Source organism: Oryctolagus cuniculus, chromosome 4 (genome assembly GCF_964237555.1).
Source record: "Oryctolagus cuniculus chromosome 4, mOryCun1.1, whole genome shotgun sequence".
In the NCBI taxonomy this organism is placed as follows: domain Eukaryota; kingdom Metazoa; phylum Chordata; class Mammalia; order Lagomorpha; family Leporidae; genus Oryctolagus; species Oryctolagus cuniculus.
Window position 1 is genome coordinate 108,586,962 of NC_091435.1, and position 22,078 is coordinate 108,609,039.

Consider the following 22,078-nt stretch of genomic DNA (forward strand, 5'->3'; position numbering starts at 1 on the left):
TTATCTTTATTATTTCCTTCCTTCCTTTTTTGGGGGGGTTTAATTTGTTCTTTTTCCTGTCTTCTTAAGATGGGAGCTCTGATCATTGATTTTAAAAGTTTTCTCTTTCTCTTAAAAGCATTTAAAGTTCTAAAACCTAAGTGGTACATTTTAACATCTATGAAATCAAGATGTGTCTTACACTCAGTAATATCATACAGTTATACTTGTCATTACACACAGCAAAGATGCATCTGACATCGTTGGTGTCCTAGGTTCAGTGGCATGCCATAGAGTTCAATTCCTTTGCACTTTGCTGATCTACTAATTGATTAGTGAAGGTCCTGACACAATGATGCCTAGTGAATCATGACTGCTTTCTTCTTGCCGTGTGGCTACTGTGTACATTTTGTTTCTACAACTGTTCCCCTTATTTCATGGTAAACAGCCTCCTCAAAATTGAAGGCTCCTTGAGAGCTGTCGTACGATCTCCCAAAATATCTAGTGGTATGCTCGGTGTACATGCTGCTTGTGAGTTAAATAGAATAAAGATGGGAAAACTCAATTGTAGGGTATGCCATAAACAGAACCCCAAACTGAACCTACTGAGCCCATAGTTAAGGTGTATATATATATATATATATATATATATATAGTTGCCACTACATATGTGGCATTGGTTATCTCTCATGTTCACTGAATTTGCACTGCGCAGTGATGTACTTTTCTACTTAAAACAGACTTTTGATTTTTCTTTTTCTCTTTTTCTATCAATTTTTGTGTTTTATTTACTTTTTTTTTAAAGATTTTATTTATTTATTTGAAAATCAGAGCCACACAGAGAGAGAAGGAGAGGCAGAGAGAGAGAGAGAGAGAGAGGTCTTCCATCCTCTGGGTCACTCCTCAGTTGGCTGCAATGGCTGGAGCTGTGCCGATCCGAAGCCAGGAGCCAGGAGCTTCCTCTGGGTCTTCCCATGTGGGTGCAGGGGCCCAAGGACTTGGGCCATCCTCCACTGCTTTCTAAGGCCATAGCAGAGATCTGGATCAGAAGTGGAGCAGCCGGGTCTCGAACTGGCGCCTATATGGGATGCCAGCACTGAAGGTGGCGGCCTTACCTGCTACGCTGCAGCGCTGGCCCCATGTTTTATTTACTTTCTTGTTTGCTTGGATTTTTAAAAAATATTTATTTATTTGAGAGGTAGAGTTACACACAGAGAGGGAAAGACAGAGAGATAGGTCTTCCATGCACTAGTTCATTCCCCAAGTGGCCTCAACAGCCAGAGCTGGGCCGATCCAAAGCCAGGAGCCAGGAGCTTCCTCCAGGTCTCCAGTGCTGATGCAGGGGCCCAAGGACTTGGGCTTTCTTTTACTGCTTTCCCAGGCCTTACGCAGAAAGCTGGGTGGGAAGAAGAACAGCTGGGACTTGAACAGGTGCCAATATGAGGTGCCAGTGCTGCAGGCGGAGTATTAGCCTACCATGCCACAGGGACTGGCCCTGCTTGTTTGCTTAGACAGAGGTTACCCCCAAGTATGTTTCCTATTCTGAAGTAATTGTGCAAGTACTTGCACTATACTCTCTCTTCCTTCCTTTGCCCATTTCCGTATCCATCTTAGCCAATGTGTGTTTCCTTGAGAAACTTCATCTGTGGGGTTTTATTTTCCTTAACTGAATGAAATAGAGCATAAAACTGATTTCTTCTCATCCCTTTGGCTCCTGCCGCCCCATTGTTTTCCCATGCTTGGAGGACTCCCCAGCAAGGCCATGTTCCAGCCCAGAATCCTGTAAGGCGTTAATCCTGTCAAGGCTACCCTGGCTTCTCCAGCCTTACCAGTTCAGCAAAGGAAGGTTTTTTTTTTAAATAAATGTTTGTTACTTGCTTTTCCTCCTCTCAGAGGAGTTGCATCACTTACAGACTTCACTCAGACACAGACTTTAGAACCCACCTTCAGGGGCAAACATGACTGTCTTGTGCCCTTACCTACCTGGTGGCCCTGCCCAAGGAGAAGAGCACGGGTCCCTGCTCACGTGGAGCGTGCCATGTCTCAGCAACCCTCCTCCTTCCCTGCTCAGACACCCCCAAGTTCCCGTGGACATGCTCCGTGATACTGGAAGTCAGCGCATGTGTGCATCTGTTAGAGTGCTTTCAGCGTGGGGCAGCAGTGCTCAGTTAAAGAAGACCTAACCACTGAGGAGCTGTCTCATTTAATGAGAAACCCAAAGTTGAGTGGTCCTGGGATTAGTAGGGGCGTCTAATGACTTCAGGCTTCTGATCTGCTCCCTCCGGTTTGAATATGGCTGCACCTCCGGAAGCATCAAGCCCTGAAACTAGATCCAGCCTGAAGCTGGATGTGGAAGGCTGTGTCCCATCGCTCTGTACTGCATGAACGCTGGAGAAGCAAGGATTTAGAATATTCAGACTCTTGTGGGCAGGAGGCCAGACAGCAAGCAAGGAGAGGGTGGACATGGGTGTTGGGCGGGAGATCAGCAGTATCTGCATGTGTTTAAATGGGCGCAGATATGTGTAAAAGAGAGACAGAAATGGAGGTAGACTTTTTGTGTGGATGAAGACCCTTTGTTCTACCTGAGTTTGTACACTGACTCATAACAAAACTTGAGTTGACCTTATTACAGTGGAGTGTGGTGATAGTACTTGGGTAACACTGCGTCTGATTCCTGTGACACAATCACAACTTTTTATTTGTTTTGGCTGCTTGAGATCTTGATTTCCTGATTTCAGGTTGAGTCCAGAGATCTTCCTGAAACGCCCTGTGGTTGAAGGAAATCGCTGGAGGTTGGACTGTGTTCTGAAACGAAAAGCAGTATGTACTCTCACCTGTGTTGAAAACGGTTTCAGTGTTTGTTGCCTTTGGAATGCCTCTTCTCTTCCATATATGCTCAGAGCTTTCTACTTTAGAGTTTGACCAAAAAAAAAACAAAAAAAACAAAAACAAAAACAAAAACACAACTCTTTTAGAGTTTACATTATTGTTTTCCAGCTCATTTGGTTCTGTGTTTTTTTCTTATTACTTTTGAATATATAAACATTTTAGCCTAATTAACAGCATGGATGACATTAGCAACCTAATTTTTATTTTTTAGTTAGCTATGGGCAACTGATTTTATCAGCAAGAAAAGGCAAGACCATGTCATCACTGGATGATGAATGATAAAATGAAACATAATATTTCATTTTATGGATTATTCTGTCACTTCAAGCTAAAGCTAAAGTCGTAGGGGAGTAGTTTTGGTCAGTTTGAGCCAAGCTGGTGCAGAACATCAAAGGTGGAGGACAGTAAGAATTGGTGGTGTTTGGTCCCAAAATGGGGATGTTCATGGTCATGATATAAAACATTTCAAACATACAGACTTAGTGAGCATTGAATTTGCCTTTGTTTTGTTAGAAGATGTAACTGAAGCAGTACAGACTTACCAGCGACAGCATTCATGTTACCTATGAATTTCTTTGGGCTGTGGGCCTTCAACCATCAGTTCTGAGTAAATTAGAATAGATCTGGATTTATCTTTAATCAAAGTTAGAGTGCACCAGTCCTTTTGCTGTCATTTGAAACTATCTTCACCATTTTTTAAATTCTGTCACTAAATATGCTTGCAGAATGTGTAGATCCAAAGTAATTGGGAGCAAATTTTACAGTTTTTCTATTTCTTGTACCCTTTGCTTGTTTCTTCTTTCCTAGCCTCTGCATTGCATTCCTTCTTTTCTCTCCCCCCCCTTTCTTGCAGTGTCTTTTCTCCATATGTTTACAGTAGGATGTCAAGATATCTACAGTGAGACCTCACTGCCCATACTGATGGCAAGAAGAAGTTGCTATCTTTGTTTCAGATACATGTCCCGCCAAATGGCATCACTTTCATGGATAGTATAATTCATTGTATCAACAGAATTGGAAATTCTTCTATTGAAAAGCATTATTCACATAGTTGTTAATAATTCAGTACAACTTACTGAGTGTCACCTGTGAGCCAGGTACCAGCGACACCACAGGGAGTGGATTCCAGCCATGCCCTGTGGGGCTTGCCCCAGGAATCATGTACTGCACTCAGTTCTAGCTTTACCCAACTTCTTCCTGTTGAATGGGCTACAGCTTGCTCCATGTTTGTCTGTGAAATGTCACCTTTCCCAGTTCCATTCAAAGTTCCATTTAGTTTTGTAGCCTTGCCTAGCAATCTTCACACACGCTAGTAAATCCTCTCCTCAGAGTTTTTTTTATCGCATACTTCACTGTTTTGAGTTTCAATTGTTATGTATTTGTGTTAAATACCTACCATGTGCAGGAAGCTTGGCTAATCATATGGGAATGTGCATGGATAAGAGCTATGATTCCTGAGCTGAAGGAGCTTAAAAATCTATACAGCTAAGCACAGAGTACAGTGGCAGGGCCCAGACGCAAAGGCAACAGAGAGAGCATTGGGCAGATCTGTTCAGGATGTAAGGTACTTGGAAGAGGCACATGTTTTTGATAGGGAAAGGAGAAGTTTCTAGATGTGGTACATGTTGTGAGGAAACAAGGATGCCAAAGGCTTCGTCAGTCACAGTCAGCGGGCAAGGTTGAGTGCCCGAGAGAGCACAGATAGGACTGGGCTCAGGCTGGAGCAGCTGGTGGCAGTCAGGGTGTGGAGATCTGAGTCAAGCCAGTGGTTTGGACTTCCTGGGAGACAGGGAAGCACCGTGGGCGTGCAGTAGAGGAGGGTTCATCTGAGGTAGAGTAGTGTGTGGGAGAGAGTGGGGAGCACTCAGATTCAGAAAGCCCCTTTTTAGATCATTTGAGTGTGAGGTGTCTACAGGACACGTAAGTTGACCCGAGGAAGCTAGGAAATGGCTCAGCAGGGAGATCCCACAGACCTGGCCCTCCTGCTCTTGTTAGTCGACATGTGTTAGTCTACTACTGTCAGCATGCCTGTCCACTTGCTTTTCTGTGGCTAGCCTGGTTTTTCTTTGTATGGCCAGTGAACCCTGGTGAGGTCTCTGGTGAACACCGTGGCCCAGTAAGCATCATTGCTTGATCATGGTGCTGTGTTTCCATTGCAGCCAACTGTTGCAGCTTCGAATCTTACAATTTGGGGTGATTATTTTCTTTTTATTTCCTAAGGAAATAGTAATATTAGCAAAGATTAATTTCCAGTGGTAGACTTAGAAAAATGCTCTTTCTTAATCTCACTACAGCATATTCTTTCTTTGGTCATAAATTTTTAACACTCAGATCATTACAATTTGACATTTCATTGCACATAAACACTGCTTCACATAAATAATTTAGTTTCTGAAAGCCACATACCAGCTTCACAAATTACAGGGTTGAAACATAATATTTATTTTTGCATTACTGGGTCTCAGAGGTCTGCAAGTTTGATTAAAATGAATGTTTTTTTCCTATCTGTGCAGATTTTTAAAGAGTAATTTACAAAGGATCTCTATCTCATAGCCAACATATTGGCAAACATCTCTTATAATGGCTGTTTCTTAGGGAAAAAAAGAAGCTGTGTTGCTTTCCCGGCAGTAACTGAATTGGAATTCTCTTGTGCCTGTGCCCTGCTGATATGGGAGGTCACCATTTAAAGTAGTTTAAGCCGGTCTTGGGAGGCGCGTGGTTTATAATTCAAAGAAAGCAGCATCCAGGGCATTTCCACAGTTTTGCACTTACTCCACTAAAAGGTGAGACAAGCTAAATTCTAGTGAGGGTGCCACATCCCTGCACCCCAGCTGTGTATGTTTCAACCATAGCAATGTGAGCATGGCGGTATCTGCAAGTGGAGCAGCCTGAAGACTGGCAGGAAACGGTTGAGGTTCTGAGAGGCATTTGCTTCCAGGTGGATTTATGTTCTGTCTTAGATCACAAGGAACCTTCTAGAGTTGTAATCCAGGGACCCATAAAAGGGAAAGGTGTCCAGAGCTGGGAAATGAGACGTCACATCTCTGCACAGGAAACCAAGTGGAATCTTATCAGTGGTGGGCCAGCACGGCTTGTGGGGAAACAGGAGATTCTGTAACCTTCGGGACTGTGCTTTAAAACAAAATTGGGGCCAGCGCCGCGGCTCAATAGGCTAATCCTCCACCTAGCAGCGCCGGCACACCGGGTTCTAGTCCCAGTCGGGGCGCCGGATTCTTTCCTGGTTGCCCCTCTTCCAGGCCAGCTCTCTGCTGTGGCCAGGGAGTGCAGTGGAGGATGGCCCAAGTGCTTGGGCCCTGCACCCCATGGGAGACCAGGGGAAGCACCTGGCTCCTGCCTTTGGATCAGCGCAGTGCGCCGGCCGCAGCGCGCCAGCCGTGGCGGCCATTGGAGGGTGAACCAACGGCAAAAGGAAGACCTTTCTCTCTGTCTCTCTCTCTCACTATCCACTCTGCCTGTCCAAAAAAAAAAAAAAAAAAAAGGTTCAGAGAGAGAGAGAGAGAGAAACATTTCTATTCCTATAGCCTAGTGCTACTTGCTTTTAAGTGGGGAGGATAAAATTACTTTTTATTCTTTACTTTTCATTTGCCTAATATATTGAGCCCCCTGGGAAGTCCTTGGCAAGTGATAATCCTGGGATGGAGGGGTGTGTAAGCTAAGCTGTTTTCAAGCAGTGGACAAACTTGGCTGCATATAGAAAATGTTTTGACCATACTACTTGAACAATCAGAAAAATCTAGATAAGAATCACATTCTCTTTGATGTTTGCTATAAAAATTCTTATTTTTTTCCTTGTTTTCACATGTATTTAGTGTCTCTAAAGCTCCTAAGAATTCTTACTGTTCTATTGTAAAAATTCTTAGTGCTTATTATGTCTTGATGAGAAACTAACCAGGACAGAAGACAGAGCTTTCCTCTGTTGAAACTTGTCTCATGGAGTTTATCCTCTGGGACATGAGTTGGGCGAGTTGAGCAGAGCTGGGAAACATGGCAGTTGCACAGTCAGCTCGAGGACACGCATCTTCCTACTTCTCCTGTTAGTACTTTCCTTCCCTTTCTCTAAGCAAAAAGTAATTTCCCCTCTGGTCCCTCAAAGGTGTTAATAAGACATGGGTATTTCCAAAATGCACTTTTTAAGTTACAGACTTAACACCAGTCCTTGTTTTCTAAACAAGGCTTTCCTTTTGGAGAAATATTTCCCATAGAGTATGAATCTACACTTTTACAGTGAAGCAGGTGTCTTTGTTCCTAAAGAACAAATTTCCCTTGCCCTTTAATGGTTATGATAGTGTCATAATATCAGGAACAAGAGACAAGGAATGTATCATGGAAATCTTGCTGCTAATTAACTGTTTATTGTGGCTGTAGGTAGAAGAATATAATTGTAAACCACGTTAAAAAATGAACTCTTTATGTTTAATTACCTCCTTATTAGTCATTTGTATTTTAGCCAAAAAGACTTCAAGCTTTCTACCCAATTTCCTTTGGAGCTCATTTATTTCAATGAAAATGTCAGGTGTTAATACATGGAGGATAATAATGTAATCCATTAATGTTAATATCTCTACTATTTAAAACCCCCATTAGTTATTCCGGTAAATGGAAAGTTGTGGGGTTCAGGCCAAGTTCTTAATTTGCAACTACTGCCCTTCATGAGTAATAATCTTATAAGCCTAAGAAGCAGAATTTCATCCATTTAAAACAAATGAGCCGTGATGAAAGATGTCAGGTGTAACGTTCTATAATTTAGGTTGAAATTTAGGGTTTTAAGCTTTGTATTACATCTTCAGTGAGAGGTTATATTTTCAGAACCATTATCCAGTGCTGAATCTTAGTTTTTGAATAGCAAAATATATCTGAGCAGTACAAGAAAATGATAAAATCTCTGACTTTGCCGAAGAGCCCTTATTCACCAGTTCATTGCATAGCACTCACTGTCCAGACCATTTGAAATTAATCTGTTCACTTCACTTTTTGCCTGCATTTGCTCTTCTGTATTTCTTTGCTCAAATATGTACTTATACACTTGATTGTAATTAGTAGTTGCATGATTACAGTAAGTAATAAGTGAGTTCCAGAGGTTAGCTGTAGAACTAGAATGACATGTATAATCTTTTTGATCCTGAATTTTTTAGAGCCAGAGTGGGTCATCTCCACATACCCAGATTTCCTCAGTGCACAGCAACATGTAAATACAGGAAGTGGGGGTAAATAAGACAGACTCCAGTGGGAAATATATTCTGAGCTGAAATTACCTTGGAGTGGAGAGGGAATTTGTAGGAGTGGGTAGGAAGAAGAGGAGGAACGTTCAGTTCCCATGGCAATTTAGCCAAGGTGAAAAGCTTGTGTCCAACCAGAACTAAAATATTTTCTATATTTGCAGAGTCTTTTTGATTCTTAACATTGTTATTTGTATAGCATTCAAAGCTTTTCAAGCATTTCAATTTAGTTTGACCTACTTAAATGAGTCATAGTACTTTTGTCTATTTTCTTTTAGGCCCAGAGTCTAAGGATGAGTCAATGTTAATTTATGTGTCCACTTGATATTAAACCCTTACTAAAACTTGGTGACTTTTGAATTTTAGAGAAGCTTACTTCTGTTGAAATCCTTTCCATAGTGAAATACACTAATGATCTAATTATGGGTTAAGAAGATGAACCAATACATTTATTTTTGAAGATTAAGAAATGCTTTTCCCACTTAAGTAATTTTTTTCAATAAAGAAAAAATACTATGAAAAAATACTTTCTGAAATTGAGCATAATTTATTGCATCAAAAAATTTTGTCACTGTTATTTCAGTTAATTGAAGTATAATGAAAGTAGACCAACCAAAAACTCTAATCCAGTAACATGAATCAGGTCAAAAATTCCCTTAATGACAGGTGTTTTCAAGTTGTAAGACTGGGTGTTTAGACACCTGTGTCTCAGAGTAGGTGGGTTCAATTCCTGGCTGTAGATCATGAATCCAGCTTCCTGCTAATGTAGACCCTGGGAGGCAGCAGTGATGGCTCTAGTAATTGGGTGCCACCTTTGTAGGAGACCTGAACTGAGCTCCTGGCTTATGGCTTTGGCCCCTTGAGCAGCTCCAGCCATTGCAGGCGTTTGGGAAGTGAACCAGCATGTGGCGGCTCTCTATCTGTCCCTTTCTCTCTGTATGTCTCTTTGTTTCTTAATGAATATTTTTTAAAAAGTCATATAAGACTGTAGGACACTTTTAACAACTAGAATTATAACTTCAACTTCTGGGTTTGTAATTAATTAAACATTGACACTCTTGCTATAAGAAGTCATAAGAATGGGAATGAGATAAATGTTTATTCTTGGTATTTGTGTCTTAATATATATTTATGTCACTTCTTTGTATTGCCTCTTTAGTTAATAATTTTGTTATACTTGTTTATCGAAGAAAGTTAGAAAGTACATTGCACAGAAAGGAAGAAAAAAATCATAACCTTCTCCTTCCATGTGTTTTCTCTTGTGACAGCAACAGGGAGTGAGGATCTTCATAATGCTCTACAAAGAGGTGGAACTTGCTCTTGGAATCAATAGTGAATATAGCAAGAGGACCTTAATGCGTCTACACCCCAACATAAAGGTATTTGGGTTCATCCTGGTGACCAGTGTTTCTTCTGTCTTGTTCTGTATGAGTTTTCCAGATGGATTTGCCCTGGATCATGATACTCTATACAGTTTCCTAATGTATATTTTGAGTAACTAGCATAAAGTCTTAAGAAACAAATGAAAATCCTCTGCTTCCTCATACCCCCTCCATTGCTGAGGGTCAGCAAACCTCTTGTTTCTGCTGCTTTGACCTTGATAATTGAAAGTTTAGCCAGGAACACACTTTCCACAGCTGTCTTAATAATTAAGATCCCTACAAATCTTTACACTTTCAGTAAGATTTTCCTGAAACCTCTGACATGCGGTCTCCCTGTGACGTCCACTGGTGGCTGATAGCTGTGAAGTGATTTCCCTAGGATTTAGAATGTGTTCCTTTAGAATCAAAGCACCCAGTGTAAAATACCAGTATACTAAGTGGATATGGTAAGCAATTGGAAAAAGCTCTTTGATATTTCACCAAAAACCTGAACCCCATCAGTAAATAGCACCCAGTCATAGAGATACAAAAAGACTTAACAAATTAATAAATCGCCATCAGGCCTAAAACATATAACATTTGTGTCTGATACTTGGTTGAAAACCAGAGTATTTTCCCCCAGAGAATGAGTTACTGAGGTGCATTATTTCTACAGATTATTTATTCATTCACCAAATTTCTTTCAAAAACTACTAAGAATATAACTCGTGACATCAGCAACGACAAGGAGTGACCATAGGGCTGTTAAATGAATAAAGGTGTTGAATGTTATGGAAGTTATATTGGTATGAACTTGAGTGTTACAATTTTAAGATATTAAATATAATCCCCATGGCAACCATAAAGAAAATAGCTACAGAGTATACACAACAGGAAATGAGAAAGGAATTTAAATGTTTCACTGCAGGAAAAATCAATTAAACACAAAAAATGGCAGTAATTGAGGAAATGAAGGACAACAAAAAGCTATAAGACAAATTAAAAACAAATTAAAAGTAAGTCCTTTATCAGTAATTACTTTAAATGTAAGTGGGTTGATTTTTCCATTAAAAAGAACCTGGAAACTTACAGATAGGGTTAACAAAAACGTAATCCAGAGCCCCAGTGTTGGGGCATAGTGGATAGAGCCATAGCCTACAATGCCGGCATCGCTTATGGGTGCCAGTTTGAGACCTGGCTGCTCTACTTCTGACCCAGCTCCCTGCTAATGGCCTGGGAAAAGCAGCAGATGATGGCCTGAGTGCTTGGGCCCCTACTACCCACATGGGAGACCTGGAAGAAGCTCCTGCCTCCTGGCTTCAGCGTGGCCCAGCCCAGACTGTTGTGGCTATGTGGGGAGTGAAACAGGAGGTGGAAGAACTCTCTCTCTCTCTCTGCTTCTGCCTCTCCTTCTCTGTAACTATGACTTTCAAATAAATAAATATATCAAACTAAGTGATATCTACCAGAGACTTACTCTTTAAGCAATGACACAAATAGGTTGAAAGTGAAAGAACAGAAAGGATATTCTCTGTAAATATTAGCCAAAGAGAGCAGGGGTGGCTAAACTAACATTACACATAGACTTTAAGAAAAAAAAAAAGATTGTAAGAGAAAAAATGACATTATGTGTTAATAATAATTTAATACAATGATTATAACATTGGCACCCCTACTAACAGACCTTCAAAATCTATGCACCAAAAACTGGAAGTATCAAAGAGGGGAAAATACAGTTCTACAATAATAGTTGTGGAATTCAATAACTCCCCACTTTCAATAATGGATACAACAACTGACAGAAAATAAGTGAGAACCAGGAGGACCTGACCAGCACATTAAACTGACTCAGTGTAATGGTTGTATCTGTAACACTCTACTTACTAACAGCAACATTCATATTTTCTCAAGTGCCAATGGGATATTTTCCAGGAGAGGCCATCTATTAGGCTACAATTAAGTCGTAATAGATTTTAGATGGTAGATATCATATAAATATCTTTCCAACCACAACAGGAAGAGGTTAGAAACCAATAACAGAAGGACAACTGGAAAATCTCAAATTTGTGGAAATTAAATAGCAAACTGTTGAACAAGCAATGGCTCAAAGAAGAAATCACCAGGGAAATAGAAAACACTTAGAGACAAATGAAAACAAAGCAAAATACCAAAAATTATGAAACACAGCAAAAGCAGTGCAAAGGGAAGACTTTATAGCTATACATGCTTCATTAAGAAAGAAGAAAGATTTCAAAAGAGCAGCCTAACTTTACAACTTGAGGAACTAGAAAAGAACAAACAAAACCCAAAGCTAACAGAAGGGAGGAAAATAAGATGAGAGCAGAAACAAACAAAATGGAAAAACAATTTTAAAAAATCAGTGAACCTAAAAGTTCGTTCTTTGAAAAGATCAACAAAGTTGACAAACCTTTAGCTAGATGGACTAAGAAAAAGGAGAGAAGAGCCAAGTTTTACAGAAAAGAAAATGGGACATCACTGCAAAATTTACAGAAACAAAAGGCTTACTGTGAACAACTGTAATCAACAAATTGTATTACCTAGATAAAGTTGACAAATTCCCTGGAAACACAAAACCTAGCAAGACTAAACCGTGAAAAAAATGTAAAACCTTCATAGGTATAACTAGTGAGGAAATTGATCAGTTATCGAAAACCTCCCAGAAAAAGAAAAGTCCTACATGTGATGATTTCACCGGTAGATTCTACTGAACATTTTTTTTTAAATATAAAAGATTTATTTATTTGAAAGTCAGAGTTACACAGAGAGAGAGGAGAGGCAGAGAAAGAAAGAGGTCTTCCATCCACTGGTTCATTCCCCAATTGGCTGCAAAGGCTGGAGCTGCGCCAATCTGAAGCCAGGAGCCGGGAGCCTCCTGTGTGTCTCCCACATGGGTGCAGGGGCCCAAGGACTCAGGCCATCCTCTACTGCTTTCCCAGGTCATAGCAGGGAGCTGGATGGGAAGTGGAGCAGCCGGGACTGGAACTGGTGCCCGTATGGAATGCCGGCACTTCAAGCCAGGGCGTTAACCCGCTGAGCCACAGTGCCGGCCCCTCTACTGAACATTAAAGGAAGAACTTATATCAGTCTTTCTCAAAGTTTTCCAGAAATTGAAGAGGGGGAAAGACTCCCTAACTCGTCACCCTGTTGTCACTGGACTGTGCACTTAAAAATGGTTATGATGTGAAGTTTTATGTTATGTATATTTTACCACAATGAAAAGTAATTGCCAAAGTTTTGGGAACGTTTCTTCTTAGGCACGTGAAAACAGGATAGGTCAGACTTGGATCATTTATGGAATTCTGGTTGAAAGCATGGGGTCACTCACTTCTCAAAATACCTTTCATATCTCTCTGTTTATATCCATATACTTAGCATTCCAACTCAATAGCTGCCAAATATAACCTATTAGTTTTCCAGAGACAGATGGTGGTTATTTTGAAGTTAGAAAAAATGTAACATAATCCTTGTAGACAGAAAAGGGAACCAGCTATCACACTGAGCTTTTATCAATTATATAGTCATAGTGATATTGGAATGTGGGATGCCATACAGTAGCACCGTGTGTTTATTAATAAATTCCCAATGTGAATAAGCCTGTGTGGGTTCTTGCCTAATATTCAGAGAAGAATTCTGAATGCTGGCATAAATGAACGAAGCAGCATGATAAGTTTCAAGCTTCTTATTCAGTGAGAGAAATGCATAGGAGAGTGAGGGCCCTATCTAAAAGAGAGAGGGAAATCTGGGTTCATACTGAGTACCAGGAGCCAGCCACGTGGAGGAGCATGTAAGCCAGGAAGAATGTGGCAGGTGGCCCAGAGGCCAAGCATCCTGGAGGTGCAGGGCAGCGCAGGCCCACGCTGGCAAAAGGCCAAAAAAAGAAAAGGCTGGGCCCACCATGTTGCAGGCCTTTAATCTACTTTCAAAGGGGGGAGGTTAATTAATCTGATTGGCCGGTGGGTGCACAGGTATGGCCAGGTAGGGACTTGAGATCACACTAGGGTGTGGTGAAGGTGTGGTCTTCCAGCTCACTGACCTGATCAGTTTTATCTTGTATGCCTGCCTACATCAATAGAAGCTACCATGAATTTGGGACCTGGGCTTAGGGTAGCAGATTTGTGAGCAGAGAGGAGACACCAAGGCCAGGAAGCAGTCTTTTATTATGCCTGCATAAGGCTCAGTTGGATTCCTGTTTAGAAAGACTGAGCCCTCACAAAGAGGGGTATTTCCTTATGTATGTTTTAGCCTCTTTATCTCCCTTATATGGCTACATGAATGCATTTGATTGAATATTCTAATGTTACATTGCGGCCACAGGAATCAATACAATCCTGGGCATGTGTACATAGTTACTGATGTTTTTCTCACACACATACTGATGAGTTCTGTGCTCTTTGGCAAGGATTAACACCCTTGCTCTGTTTAGCAAGCACAATCCTAAATGGTTACATAGAAGCAGATAATAACTACAGTTGAAGCATTCATAGGCAAGCGGATAATGACCACATTCCATTCCCAGGGTTTCTTTTTTCTTTTTTCTTTCTGACCTTGGGAATATCTCTACCACAGTAGGCGTGCATAGAAAGTAGATAGGAGTCTTCCTTTGATACACGTGGAGGATGCAATTAGGAGTTTGAGAGATTTTAGTGGGCACGGGGTGGGAAATATACAGATAATAGATTTTGATATTTGAATTATTAAATATGCTTTCCAGGGAGAAAGCAGACTTGACTTAATATGACGTGAAGGACATTTTATAAAACACACTAACTGAGGATTTCTTCCGGTCTCTAGGTGATGCGGCACCCGGATCACGTGTCGTCCACCGTCTATCTGTGGGCTCATCACGAGAAACTCGTCATCATCGACCAGTCAGTGGCTTTCGTGGGTGGGATTGACCTGGCCTATGGCAGGTGGGATGACAATGAGCACAGGCTGACGGACGTGGGCAGCGTGAAGCGTGTCACCTCAGGGCCGTCTCTGGGTTCCCTCACGGTGAGTGCATGCATACCACCTCTGTGGAACTGAAGTGAGCAGGATTTGTGGATAGGGGAGCAGGTAGATTGAGCGGCAGGTGGCTTCTCCTTGGGGAGCTAGAGGACAGAGCTGGTTTCAGATCCCAGCCTCCCCAGCTGACCTCCCTCAGTCTGTTTCCTCCCTTGTGTGAAGAGTAAAGCTTCAACACAGTGTTTGCTGCCTCATACCCAGCTCCCATGTTCCCACTTAAAGACTTTCTATTTGTGGGGAAAAAAATTCCTAAACAAGACTCTGTGACAATACAGATGAAGGTTCAGTCAGAGTAAGAAGCTTTATTAAAAGTAGCTGCAGGGGCCGGCAGTGGTTAAGCTGCTGTCTGCAATGCCAGCATCCCATGTGGGTGCCAGGTCAGGTCCTAGCTGTTCCACTTCCAATCCAGCTCCCTGCTAATGTTCCTGGGAAATCAACAGGAGATGGCCCAAGCGCGTGGGCCACTGCCATCCACAGAGGGAACTGGATTGACTTCTAGGTTTCTGTCAGGCCTGGCCCAGCCCTAGCCGTTCAGTTAATTTGGGGAGTGAACCAGTGGATGGAAAATCTCTCTCTCTTTCTTTCTCTTTCTCTCTCTCCCCTCCCCACTCTGTAGGTCTGCTTTTCAAACAAATAAATAAAAAACTAAAATAATAATAAAAAAGTAGCTGCAAAGGTACTTGAAATCTTCATTTAGAGAGAATTCTGTTGGAGCAGGAAGTTAATAACTTCTCAAAGTACTTTTCAAATCAAGAGCTGCAGAGATATGTTTACCTGTCTGCTTGCTACTTCAGTGGAATGGCTACAAAATATCAAGACACTAAACTAAAAATTTTGAAGGGCTTCATTTTATTTAGTGCTAGATGTGTTGCTGACTTTCTAGGAAATAGCAATTTAATGAATAGGGAACAGGGAAAATGATTGACGGAAGAAACATTGCTTATTTAATGTTTATCAGAGGGAGAAGTTCAGCAGCTCCATGGTGAATCTAGCTCACAGAGTGGCTGGCATTTAAGATAAGATAGTTAATTGGAGTGAAATTTCAAGAGTTTGGCCTCCTGAAAGAAGAGCCCTATGGTGTGCCCTTGATAGTGTTTAAACAGCTCCCAGAAATCTGCACTGCCCTGCGACCGACCTCGGAGTTATCATGTGTCTCCTCCCACACCTGCAGCATGCGTAACCCTTGTACCTCAGCACCCGCCAAAGTCAAGGACTGTGTTGCATCACATCTTATGCAGTGTCTTTTTTTTTTTTTTTTTTTAATAATTTCCTCAGGTTGCAACAACAGGGTCTATGGAGTCTTTAAGTCTCGAAGATAAAAATCAATCCAATAAAAATCTGCCCATCCGGAAGAGTTTTGATGATGTGGATTCAAAATTAAAAGGAATAGGAAAGCCAAGGAGGTTCTCCAAATTTACCCTCTATAAGCAGCTCCACAGGCACCACCTGCACAACACCGACAGCATCAGCAGTATTGACAGTGCCTCCAGTAAGTCATGGTCTGTGCTCGTGTTTATCCTGTTCAGTTCACAGCTCGTCATACATACCTCTTCTTAAAACCTGTCTTCGATAACAGGATAAAACGAGCAATGCTGAAAGGTCTCTGTATCATCTTATTCTGTATCATGCCATTGCACGTCTTTGTTTACCCCACTGTAGAATAGATTTATTGTTTTATTCCTACCAAGTAGTTATAGCAATCACAATTCATGCTTCTTACAGTAACAGAATGACTAAGAGTTTCTAAAGTATGCCAGAGCCATAAACGAAAAAGAAAGGTCTTACATGTACTTCATAAACTTTTCTTAGAAGAAATTTCATTTCTCTTCCCCTTCAGGAATATGCCAAGCTTATATCATCAAACATCAGATTTTCTACATCTTACAAATTTACTGTTCTTTCCAAATATGACATAAAGCCCTGCAATTTTCTGTGGACTGTATCTTATGACTGATTTTATAGCCCTGCCTAGTTTTAAAAATGATCAGACTTGCTTTCCAGTTCAGAAAACCACAGACATATATATATTTCTGTGTAAAAAAGAACTTTCAACTTTCTCCAGGTTATTTTAATCACTATAGAAGCCATCAGAATTTAATCCATGGTTTAAAACCCCACTTGAAACTCTTTCGCCCGTCCAGTGAGTCTGAGCAGGGACTCACTAGACCTGACATTGGTAAGTGACACGTGAGTGGCAGAGCCTCCGAAGCTTCAGCTTTTGTTGCATCGTCTGCTGCATGGGCATAGTAAGTGTGTTTCCATGCTGGCTTCCTGTTTGCCTGTATTTGGACCACATGTGTTGCAGAGGGCCTGGTCTGTGCGAGATGTTGAGTAGTTCCCAAGACCCCTGCTTCCTAAGGACCTGTTCTGCAGCAGCAGAGGTAAAACATACCCAACAGGGATGCAATGTGTGGCACATGCGCTGCTGTAGCGTTGTAGAAGTTCCGTGGAAGGTGGGAGAACTCCCTCTGTGATGATCCAGAAAGACTGAGGAGAGATGTTGGAGTTAGATCGGGCGATAGTTTGTTTGGAGTAGGTGAGGATAGCAAGACTTGGCAAAGTGAAGGACGTTAAGCTGAGCCGAAGTGCTTGATTGGAAAAACACACCTGCTTTTAAATATTAGAAAACACATCAGTCAGCTAGGGTGCGGTTTTTGATATAAGACTAGCAAGATATTCATGGGCACATCTAGACTCCCAACATAGTTCAGATCTTGAAGGCCTTTGATTGGAGGTCTCGTGCTCTATTTGTGAATTTTTAGAAACTGTAATCTGGTACCCTTCTGTAAAATGAAACTGGTGGCTCAAGAATTAATTCATCAGGGCCTAAATTATGGTAGTATGAATGAAGAAGGATTTGGTAAGTGGTCATATATGGGAATAAGTAGTCATTGTAATAAATAACAATAGTACAAACCATAGGCTAGCCTTTGTTGGATGCACATTCTGTCTGTCACTGCCTTGAGTACTTGCTGTGCTTGGTAGTAATATTGTTGCCTTCTTTTTAGAAATGAAAAAACTCAGGATTGCAAATGATAAACAAATGGCCCAATAAATCCACTTATTGCTGCCTAGTGCTCATGATTCAGATTTGTGATTTGGCAGAAATGCAGGTTATTACAGTGTGATCTTTGTAGCCCTAGTTCTAAGGCCAAGGCTCTTGTGTGCTGTTTAGGAGATGAGGGAGTTAGAGTCCAACTCCCAGGTGGGGTAGCTTATAGCTTACAAACCTGGTAAATGAAGCTGGACTTGAGCTATGGTGCCCAGTATTCTTCCTTCTGTGTAAGCTGTTTTAGTTTGATTCTTTGCTTAATGAATTAATTGGCTATATAATGAACTAAAGCTCCAACATAAGTATTCAATAACATTTGAATTTTAAAAATTATAACAACATTAATATACATTTGAAATGGTAAAGAACATATATGGAAAGACATTTACTTAGCAAACAGTTAGTATTTGATACGTAAGTAGATTCAAGGACAACTCCTAGTAATTCCTGTACTTGAAAGAACTTCAAAGTCCTGGGAACCAGGAGGCCTCTAGGAATCCACAGGGCCGGGCTGGAGGTGTGTTCTGCAGCAGATTTTAAAGGTAAAGAGTTGGAAACAAGGCCAGGTAGTGCCTTGTATTACAATGTGTGGCTTTGCTCTTTTAGGATGCAAGTTTAAAATGATATGGAAGAATGAGGTTACCAAATCATGAGGTTGGGGTGTCTGAGTTTTGATGGAGTATTAGTGTTGCTTACAATAGGACTGAGAGCAGAGAAGGTTTGAGTCAGCTTCTGAGTACAGTGAGTAACTCGGGCTGAGGGGGAGACAGCCACGGTGATGATCTGAGGACACTGGGATGTGTTTGGTTTCCTGGTATTGATGGAAAGTATCTTGACACATATTCACAATCCTTCACTGATACACTGGATGCATGTCTAGTGCAGCATTGTTTATTGAGAGAGACAGAGAGAATGAAGGTGAACAGCATAAACATCAAAGAATATAAGTGCAGAAGAATACAATTAATTTTTCTTCCCTTTGTTGGAATTGAGCAACCACTAAAAACTGTAAGGACAATGAAGCAAATAGAGATTTTTTTCATTTAATTAACTAAATATTTACTGATCTCTTCAATTATGCCAATCGCCATTCTAGATACTAGTAGTGAATATAACAGATTAAATGCAGTTGAGTAGTTAGGGGAAAGGATGAGAATTGTACAAACAGGTCATCAAACACCAGTCAGCTGGTGAGGGTTACCATGGAGAACAGTGGAGCAGAATAAAGGCAGAGGCAGAGAGGGGGAAGGTTTACTATTTTATAGGGAAGGGTATTGCAGAATGTTCAGGGAATATGGAATTAAAAGATGAATTTATGTTGGTGAAAAAAAAAATGAAAGCGTGCAGTTTCTTTGATAATGTACACTTTCCATGACCTTGTGGAGACCCCGGAGAGGGAGGTCAGAGGGTGCTTCTCTAATGAGGTAAATTTTCAACTGAATCAGAAGGAAGAGAATAATGAGCATAAAGACTGTCTGCTGGGAGGAGGAATCCCCAAGGACAAGACCATGAGGTAGGGTGGGCTCCGAGAATGTGCTGTGATGGTGGGAGCTGCAGGCCCAGGCCCATGATGGAGCAGAGTCAGAGGTGTTGGGGGGGGGGGGGGCGGTGGAGATTGTGGGAGCTCTTGCAGACTGCTTGTTAAGAATCCTGCCCTGCATGAGATGGGAACTCATCTGATGGTCCCAAGGAGAGGACAGATGAGTTCTGGCTTGGTTTTTACAGACTCATTCTTCAGAGCAGACTCGGGTGACAGAGAATGACCAACCGAATATATCTGAGAGTAGAATTCCCAGCTCTTGACAATGCAGTGGGTATGAGATATGACAGGTGCAGGGCTCCAAGTCTTTGGTGCAACACTGGCAAGGCCATGGGAGCAGCAAAGGAAGAGCAGGAGTTTGGGGCTGATTGCCACTTGTCAAAGCAGGCCCCTGGACCAGGCTGACAAAGGACAATATAATGTTAGCTTTGCTCGGAAGAGGGAACTTGAGGGACTTCTTCCTTTTCCACTTTGTTGGTACTGTTTTCCTAACGTTTTAGCGTTTTTATGGTAACATAAATACAAATTTAATTTTTGATATGGGATACATTAACAAGAAAAGCCAAAGGATAATAGTCCTTTTAGAGCAGAACTTTCCAAATGTTTCTTTGGACCCTCGAGTTTCTCAAGGGTTCTGAAAGGACACCGATAAGGTGACCACAGGTCTCTCCTACTTCTCTTGGTACCTGCTTCAACCAGAACAAAATACTTGTATCTGTTTTGTCTATCAGAGTTACTTGTGAATTCCAAAGACAAAAAGTAAGATTGTGTTAACAATAATGAAAGACGTGTAAAGAGCACAATTCTAGACTTGAATCATGTGTTGACTTTAATTCATTTCTTATAGGACTTGAAACCCCAGTTCGGCATGGAGTGTCTCTCCACTAGAAATGTAAAACTGAATATTGGCTTGAGTTAATGACTTAATTTTCCTTAGAATGTGAAGCAGGTTAGCTTCTCTGCGGAGTCAGTGTCACTTGAGTGGAACAGGCTGTGTTGAACTGGGCTCCTAATAAACCATCCTGGAGTTGCACAGAAATCAGTGTGCAGGGGTCATACAAGACCACCATGGATTTAAAAAAATTGTTTTTCAGATTTTATTTATTTGAAAATCAGAGAGAGAGAGAGAGAGAGAGATTCCATCCATTGGTTCATTCCCCAAATGGCCACAATGGCTGGAGGTGGGCCCATCCAAAGCTAGGAGCCCAGAGCTTCTTCCTAGTCTCCCATGTGGTTGTGGGAGCCCAAGCACTGTGGCCATCTTCCACTGATTTCCCAGGTGCCTTAGCAGGGAGCTGGATTGGAAGTGAAGCAGCCGGGACTAGAAAGAGCATCGATATGGGATGTCAACACTGTAGGCCTCGGCTTAACTAGCTTGGCCACATAGAGAAACTTCACTACCCTTGCTTCATCTTAAAATGTGGCTGGCAGTAGTAACCAGGGTGTATTCCTGTAGTCTTCATTCTTCCAAAAGAATTTTGTTCTTTCAGAATTGCTTCATAAAAGGGAGAATTTCCAATTAACATTGCATTGCTTGATACTGTCTACTTAGAAAGGTTTGAAATTCACCTCTTTTATATTCAGCAACTATCTGCTGATCTTACCCTTGTAAGATGTATTAAATAATTAGTGAGGGGAGAAATCATTTTTGCAATTTAGTTGAGAAATATTTTTCAAATATGAATATCTAGTCTTATGGGATAATGAGTAGTAAGTTGAGTTGTCTTAAAACTTTGTTCTCAGGGATGCCATGTATGGATAAGAGCCATTTTGTCAGAGGTTTTTTATCTCACAGGTGGGCATCATTTTTAAATGTTTTATAAGCGTAGTATCTTAACAGTTCATCAAAGTAAGATACCGTTGCTTCAAGAGGCATCAGTGAAGCCTTGTCCACACATGTAATAGGGATCCACAACCTCACAGTCCCCCCATCTGAAGAGTTTTGAAATCCATTGAGGACCTGCATTGGAACTTGCCTGAAATGTAGGTGGAGATTCATTAGGTAGACTAAGAAGGGAGAAAGAAAGACATCTCAGAAATATGCAAGCTCTTATTTTAAAAAGCCCTTGGGGTCAGTTGCTTTAGAGATCAGAGATTCTGGTTTTGAGACAGGTAATATAACAGCAGCACCATGTACTATGGTGTTCTCCAAGCAGTGCCCAGGAAATGCCTGGAGTGTTAGCAGACCCTGAGATGGATCAATAATGATAATGAATAAGCTCTTGTTGGTGCACGTCAGGTTTTGTTAATAAATGACCAAGGGAAAAAATTGTGGATTTTCAGAGCTTTGGGGGTTTTGGAACTGTGGCAAGCATGTGTTGATTTGTGTGGATTGGGCAGGTGGGATATGTCTGTACCAATTGGTGGTGGCCCTGGAAAATCAGGCCGACACTTTGCTCCTCATCCATTCGGTGTTGGGGAGCTCCACTGCAGAAGAGTGGTTTAAGAGTGAAGTTTTACAGAGGTTTTGCTGGAGACAGACACAGGGCTCTGGCTTGGAAGTGCTAGAAGGCCCAAGAGTGGAGTGCATGGGAAAAACATTTTCCAAAAGAAGAATCAGAATCTCATTAGGATGCAGGAAGTGGTGTGGGAGGTGGATGGAGAAGGGAGGAGCCATAGGTGATTGACAGGCTGGAGCTTGAGTAACTACACACAGGAAATCCTCAAGGTAGAACTGCTGGATATGATTTTTAAGTTCTGGTGGGGCAGGTAGGTAAAAGACGTCAAGAAAGAAGACAGGCCTACACGTGTACATTTAGGAATGATAAAGCAAAAGATGGGAAAGTTAGGGGAAACTGTTAGTAAAGAGAAGCCGGGACAGAAGGTAGAGAAGGCCCACTGGAGAAATGGGGAATGGGGCTAGAACTCAGAGGAGGAAGAGGCAGGGAGCAGGGCGGCAGCCTCTAGCAGTCAGAATCTGGGCCACCGACAAGGGTGTGGGAAATCGGCTGACACACCTGTGGCCGAAGGCACGGCTGAGCGGCTGTGAATCACT

The 22,078-nt window shown here is 41.6% G+C and overlaps 1 protein-coding gene across 8 annotated transcripts in view; it reads left to right on the forward strand.

The window, feature by feature from the left end:
• Positions 1 to 22,078, forward strand: part of PLD1 (phospholipase D1) — a 244,843-nt gene that overhangs the window by 137,398 nt on the left and 85,367 nt on the right. For 6 of the 8 annotated variants that reach the window (XR_011388052.1, XR_011388054.1, XR_011388053.1 and 3 more), the window contains 5 exons: positions 2,718 to 2,799; positions 9,374 to 9,484; positions 14,279 to 14,479; positions 15,767 to 15,980; positions 16,554 to 16,667. Coding sequence is in view for 5 of the 8 variants with exons in the window: in XM_070072511.1 (XP_069928612.1) it covers positions 2,718 to 2,799; positions 9,374 to 9,484; positions 14,279 to 14,479; positions 15,767 to 15,980; positions 16,554 to 16,667 (722 nt within the window). In the remaining 3 variants the exon portion in view is untranslated. The remainder of the gene's footprint in view (positions 1 to 2,717; positions 2,800 to 9,373; positions 9,485 to 14,278; positions 14,480 to 15,766; positions 15,981 to 16,553; positions 16,668 to 22,078) is intronic. The other 2 variants (XM_070072513.1, XM_070072514.1) reach the window with 1 other exon arrangement.